The 6,564-nt window shown below is 50.9% G+C and overlaps 1 protein-coding gene and 1 pseudogene across 1 annotated transcript; one reads left to right on the forward strand and one right to left on the reverse strand.

The window, feature by feature from the left end:
• Positions 1-2,401: 2,401 nt before the first annotated feature.
• LOC127315138 (dirigent protein 1-like) lies at positions 2,402-3,062 on the reverse strand (annotated as a pseudogene).
• A 1,973-nt stretch (positions 3,063-5,035) lies between these two features.
• LOC139833991 (uncharacterized) lies at positions 5,036-6,176 on the forward strand. The gene is made up of 2 exons (XM_071824373.1): positions 5,036-5,914; positions 5,993-6,176. The coding sequence occupies exons 1-2, from the start codon at positions 5,112-5,114 to the stop codon at positions 6,174-6,176; spliced, it is 987 nt and encodes a 328-aa protein (XP_071680474.1). The 5' UTR covers positions 5,036-5,111.
• Positions 6,177-6,564: the final 388 nt, after the last annotated feature.

Raw genomic sequence — 6,564 nt, forward strand, 5'->3', positions numbered from 1 at the left:
TATTCGAGAAGTTCCGCCACGGGAGATTTCCCAACCCTTTCCGCAACATTGTTAGAGGAGATGGAGTCTTCCACGGGCTTGCAGGAAAAAAATTCCGAGGCAGAACTTCCGAAGATGCCATATGGCGTGTGCACCAAGGGCATCTTCGACAAGTTCCGCCACGGGAGATTTCCCAACCCTTTCCCCAACATTGTTAGAGGAGATGGAGTCTTCCACGGGCTTGCAGGGAAATTTTTCCGAGGCGGAACTTCCGAAGATGCCATAGGGCGTGTGCACCAAGGGCATCTTCGACAAGTTCCGCCACGGGAGATTTCCCAACCCTTTCCTCCATCCATGGTGATGAAACTCTCCATCCATGTTGGCTTGTTGAGCTGCTTCCCATGGTGCATCGATGCTCCTTTTATAGGCAGAGCGTCCTTATCCTACCGACAGCTTTAGTACCGGTTGCAGACACGAACCGGTACTAAAGGTTACCCACGCGTCCTTATCCCACCGACAGGGCGTCGTGCGCTACATACTTTATCTCATCGAGCAGAGCGTCCTTATCCTGCCGACAGCTTTAGTACCGGTTGCAGACACGAACCGGTACTAAAGGTTACCCACGCGTCCTTATCCCACCGACAGGGCGTCGTGCGCTACATACTTTATCTCATCGAGCAGGGCGTCCTTATCCCGCCGACAGCTTTAGTACCGGTTGCACCCACCAACCGGTACTAAAGGTTACCCACGCGTCCTTATCCCACCGACAGGGCGTCGTGCGCTACATACTATATCTCATCGAGCAGGGCGTCCTTATCCTGCCGACAGCTTTAGTACCGGTTGCACCCACCAACCGGTACTAAAGGTTTGCCTCGATCTGTCTTCCCGCCTATTTTCTTCCCGCGCTTTCCACCGGTTCCCGCCTCTGTCTTCCCGCCATTTTTTCACTATATATATGTAGGCTTGGCCACCATTTACATATCACATCTAGACTCATATCTGCAAACCTCATCATTCTCTCCCATGGCTTCCATCGCATCTCTAACCCCCCGGGAGGCGGAGGCGCTTTGCGCCTCGAACTACCCCTGCCCGCCGGGCTACCGCGTCCCGACCGGCTGGTTGCTAAGCGTCGGAGGCGTACCGGTCCCTCCAGTCCCTCTAGGTGTGGCGCGCGAGATGGCCATCACGAACCACTACTACTTCGAGCTCACGCCAGAGCAGCGGAGGAATCCCCAGTGGCATCCCGACTACAGCCCGACTTGGGAAAGCTTCTTCATCAATCGGCGTGAGAGGGCGCTTGCCAGGCACGAGGAGGGCGGCCCGCCTCCTCCGAACTTCAACGAGGCCGGCCGTCGGCTGTGGTGGCGCGGCCGGACTCTCCAGGGCGTCATGGCCTACCGTGGCCCCCGCCTGCGCTACCCTCAGTCCCAGCCCACGCGTGCTCACCCGCCGACGTTCGAGTACCGCGACCCCGATGCCAGCGACGATGATGACGGCGACTACGACGACTACAGTGGCGACTACTACAGGGCTAGGCACGAGTATGACTGAATGACTCCAACAGTAGAATTTGGCCATGTATCTTTAATTTTCAGTTAAGCTATGTACTTTTAATTCGAGTTCACTCGTAATAAATTTTTATTCCCGCCCTTTCTTTCCCGCCTTTTTTCTCCCACGCGCGGCGTCGTGGCGGGAAAGTTTCCCGCGCGACGTCGTACGTGGCGGGAAACTTTCCCGCGCGGACGGCGTCCTGGCGGGAGTAAAGAAAACAAATAGAAAAGAAATATAAAAGAAAAGGAAAGAAAAGAAATAGAAAAGAAAAAGAAAAGCAATAGCAAATAATAAAAAGAAAATAAATAGAAAATAAAAGAAAAAGAAACAGAAAAGTAAAAAAAGAAACAGAAAAGTAAAAAAGGAACAGAAAAGTAAAAAAGAAATAGAAAAGAAAATTAAAGAAAAAAATAGAAAAGAAAAGGAAAGAAAAGAAAAGAAAAGAAAAAGAAACAGAAAAGTAAAAAGAAACAGAAAAGTAAAAAAAGAAACAGAAAAGAAAACAGCAAAAGAAAAGAAAACAGCAAAAGAAAAAGAAAAAAATACCTTTGGTACCGGTTGGTACCACCAACCGGTACGAAACTTTCGTACCGGTTGGTGGTACCAACCGGTACCAAAGGGGTTCCCCTGTGTTTCACTTAGCCGCGCGGGCAAAATTTCCCCCATCTTCTCCATTCTCACACACGCAGACGCGCAGAGACCCGCGCCCACGCCGTCGCCCACGCCGTCGGTCGCGCCCACGCCGTCGCCATCTTCGCCGCAGAGCCGACGCGCCGTCGCCTTCGCCTTCGCCCGCCGCTCTCCCCTCCTCCGCGCGCCGGCAACCCGGCCAAGGTGAGCACGCCGCCCCTCTACCCCTCCTCCTCCGGCGCTATCGCCCGCCCTCTACCCCTCCTCCTCCGCCGCGCTCCACGCCGCGCGCGCGCTGCGAGACCAGGCTGGAGACGCCACAGACGGAGACGCCTACGCCGGCGCCAAGGCCAGCGCCGCCGCTTCGTCGCCACCGCGCGCGTAGACTGTTCGACAAAATGTCGATGCGGCCCCTCGCCGTCAGCGAGCTGCCGCGGTGCTCGCCGGCCTCCAGGACCAGGTGCAGGGTCAGGTCGGACACGATGCCGCCCTCCGACACGCGCACCGCCCAGCCCTGCGCCGTGCCCACCCGCGCGCTGCCGCCGCTTGGGCCATCCGTCAGCGCGTTGTTCAGCACCACGATGTCGCCGAACTGCCGCGGCGCAGTCTTCAGCGTCGTCGTGACGTTGTCGTTGTCGCTGGTGTGCCCAGAGACGACGCGCTTCGCGGTGGGGCGCGGACCCATGTAGTCGTCGTGCATATGTAGAATTGGAGGTGCGCGGTGGTGGTTGTGCCGCCGGACTTGTTGCCGCTCGCGTCGTAGCGGTAGAAGAAGATGGAGCCAGCCAGGAAGAAGGCCGACGCGAGCAAGAGGGACGAGAGTGAAGCCATGGTCACTAGCCTCTTGCTAGATGTGCTTTACTTAGTTAGATGAGCGAGTGTACATGAGTGGGTGTGGCCATGCCTATCGAATGGCGAGATATATATAGACTCCACATAAGGAGTGGTGTGTGAGTGTGTGGTGCTCCTGCCCATCCCATTGTTCATAAACTCGCCATGTATGTAGTTCCATACTCCGAGTAGGAGTGGCGGTGGCGGAGGAGGAGGGGGAACGCCGAGTGTGTGGTGGATCCAAAGGCCGAGTGTGTGGCGGATCCAAAGGCCGAGTGTGTGGCGGTGGCGGTGGCGGAGGAGGAGGGGGATAGGGTTAGGGTTAGGGTTTTTTGCTTTCTTCATTTCAATTGTTATCCATGATGAATGAAATACAATTGCTTTCTTAATTTTGCAGTGACATTGAGGTATGGAGGATGGCACCTTCGTCCGAGATGAGGAGGGGGAAGAAGTGGTGCAGCAATTGATCTATGAGAGTGCCCGTGGTCCGGAACCCGACGATGGAGATGACAACGATTTCCAAGACTTTCTGAATGATTTCGGCGAGGGACTTGAGTCTGAACAAATTAGAAGAGACAACGAAGTGTCCATCACAAACTCCGGCGAGGTGTATATCTATGTATCAATTAGTCTATATGTTCATCCCTAGATGCATTCATTTATTTGTATTGCACTTATTAACGAATAATTTTTTCTTTTAGCCTTCTGGATCATCGAGCAAGTCTGTTAGATCAAAACGAGGCCCGACGCGGGTGCTAAAGGGCGAGGGCAGGTTAGCCCTCACGGCATTCAAGGATAATGGTGAACCAGTGCAGCCCAAGGAGTTTTGCCGCAAATTTACAAGTCAATCCGGAGTTATTGTTAGGGACCATGTACCGATCAGCATTCAAGAGTGGCATAAGCTGAAGAACCCGGAGAGTGGTGCTAGTTATGTCAACGACACGATGAAAAAATTTCTTTGGGACACGCTACTGACAAAGTTCAGCCTACCGGAAGACATGACGGAAGGCCAGAAGAATAAAGTCAAGGAATGTACATGGAAGAAGATGGCCATACAATTCCAGACCTTCAAGAAAAATTTATGGGACAAATATAAGAATGAAGATCCAGTATTCGATGATAATCTAGTGAAGATAAAAGATCATTGGGCCGCATTTAAGGAGTATAAGCAATCGTCTACTTTTGTGTCCCGATCGAAGAAAAATACCGAAAATGCTGCAAAGAAGAAACTTCCGCATCATTTGGGGTCAGGTGGCTACAAGAGTGCCATTCCGAAGTGGACAGCGTTTGAGAATAAACTGATTGATCATGGAATCACTCCACAGACATGGGACTGGCCCGAACGGTCCAAGTTCTGGTTGTTCGCTCATGGGGCAGGGTTGGACCCAAAGACAGGGTTGATCGTTGCGAAGGGAAAATGGAAGGAAAAAAATTGAGGCAATTGTACCGAAGCTTGTAGATGCAATTGAAAAGGTCAGAAAGGGAGAGTACATTCCCGATCGAGAGAATGACGAGCTGACACTCCCACACGGGAACCCTGAACATGTTGGACGGGTACGAGCTCGCCCAGGTCTCACCATGAAGGAAGCGTGGCCGGACAGCGCTGACACTTATAGAAGCCGTTCGCGAAAGAAGAAGAAGGACGCCGACATTGTAACGGAATTGTTAACTAGGGTGGAGGCTCTTGAGAGAAATCACAGGGCACCTGATCAGCGCTGTTTCTACAGGATCCACAAGCCGATGCTGCCCCATCTCAGCGAAGAAGCAGTGTCGGTTCCTCGCATCTTGACGGATGTGGAGGAAGCTACCCCGTGGATTATGTCACGGAGAAGACAGATTGCGAGCTACATATGTTAATCAGGACCGCGTCTGTTAAGGTGGCGGTCGGCTATGTGTACCCAAGTGAAGATGGAGCAATGCACCATCATATGCCCATTCCACCTGGTTGTGTTCGTGTCGGGGTGGATGAAGTTGTTTCGGGTTTTGAAAAAGTGGAGCTTGATATTCCTAGAGGTGAAGATGAGAGGACACTGGCCGATGTCAAGCACGGTTTCGCCCTATGGCCGAAGAAGTACGTCGTCCTTTTGCAAAGGCCACCGACTCCTACACATGAGCAGCAAATGCCATCGACTCCTCCTGGTGGCAGTCCTGGTGAGCAGCCAAGTCCACACCTACCTGAGAGGGACCCCAGCGTGAGTCCACCATCTCGAGATCCTCCGCGACGTAAGACAGCGTCCGTTAAGCGGAACGGTACGCCGCCTAGGAAGAAAGCTAGAAAGGAGAAACAACTGCCGCCTACTGAGAAGTTACCTTGGGAAAAAACTCCAGAGGAAAACGCGGAGGCCGTTCAGGCCGAGTTGAAGAAATGGTTTGCACCGAAAGTGCCAGAGATACCTTTCGAGAAGACACTAGATCCGGTGAAAGTTGTGCGTACCGTTGACAATCTATATGACCCTGTACCATCGCCGCCATCTGACTATGCGCGTTCTATTGAAAGGTCGTATGACAAGATGATCGAGGCGACAAAACCCGTTCAATCGGGTATCAGGGAGATAAAAGGGATACACAGTGTCTACCAGCTCGGACAACAACCCGTTCAATCGGTCGCCCCTCTCAAGGTGTTTGACGGGAAGACCGTTCAAAGTTCTCGACAAGACGCAACTGATTACGCCTTCGCTGAACGAGCATATCAGTTTGTTCAAGGGAAAGATTTGGTCGAGAATCTCAGGAAGGTACCAACATGTATGCGTAACTTGCATTCGTGGTACCTTAAGGCCTCAAAGGAAGGGATCGAGACTATCATGGTGCGAGTTAGGGAAGAGCACTACTTCCAGGAGTACTGTGTGAACGTTGACTTCGCCGAACTCTTTCAGTTATACAATCTCCGGGCCCTCGACAAATCAATCATCAGTTGCTATTGTCTGTAAGTGATTTATTTATTTAATATGAGAAGTCGTTCATTGTCTGCAGATTATAATCTTTTGTGCGCTATATTATGCAGATCGAAGATGCTCGAATGCAAAAGGGACGATATCACAGACATTGGGTTCATTGACCCGCACACAATGCATGTTAAAACCATAGAGAATCCCCTCTATAACAAGGATACACCGCAGACTTTGCTAAGGTTTTTGAAGAGACAACGTGACAAAAAGCTAATACTTTGGCCTTACAACTTCGAGTGAGTCTTACTGTCTTATAACACATTATATTTTGCTCACCGTATGTCAAAATTTTAACTAATGACTTATATATATGACACTACATATTGAAACGTGCGTAGGTTTCACTTTATTCTTCTCGTCATCAATTTGGAAATTGGAGAAGTTGAAGTCTTGGACTCACTAAGCAAAAAAAAGGATCTATACGTGTCTTGTTTTTTAATGCTCAGAAGGTAATTTTAATTCTTATCGGTTTGTTTCGTTAATTTCCTGCTTTGAACTAATTGATGACTCTTTTATGCATTTTCTTTTGTCGAGCAGCGTATGGCAAACTTTCATCAAGGAAGATACGTCCCGTGAATGGACACCGAAGCTGCGATGGCGTGCGAAAGTAAGTAGTACTACCTAGGTC

The sequence above is a fragment of the Lolium perenne genome, chromosome 7, assembly GCF_019359855.2.
Source record: "Lolium perenne isolate Kyuss_39 chromosome 7, Kyuss_2.0, whole genome shotgun sequence".
In the NCBI taxonomy this organism is placed as follows: Eukaryota; Viridiplantae; Streptophyta; class Magnoliopsida; order Poales; family Poaceae; genus Lolium; species Lolium perenne.

Coding starts and splice junctions, on each gene's coding strand:
- LOC139833991 (XM_071824373.1), top strand. CDS start 5,112: ATGCCATCGACTCCTCCTGGTGGCAGTCCTGGTGAGCAGCCAAGTCCA. Junction 5,915..5,992: donor ATCATCAGTTGCTATTGTCT/GTAAGTGATTTA, acceptor TATATTATGCAG/ATCGAAGATGCTCGAATGCA.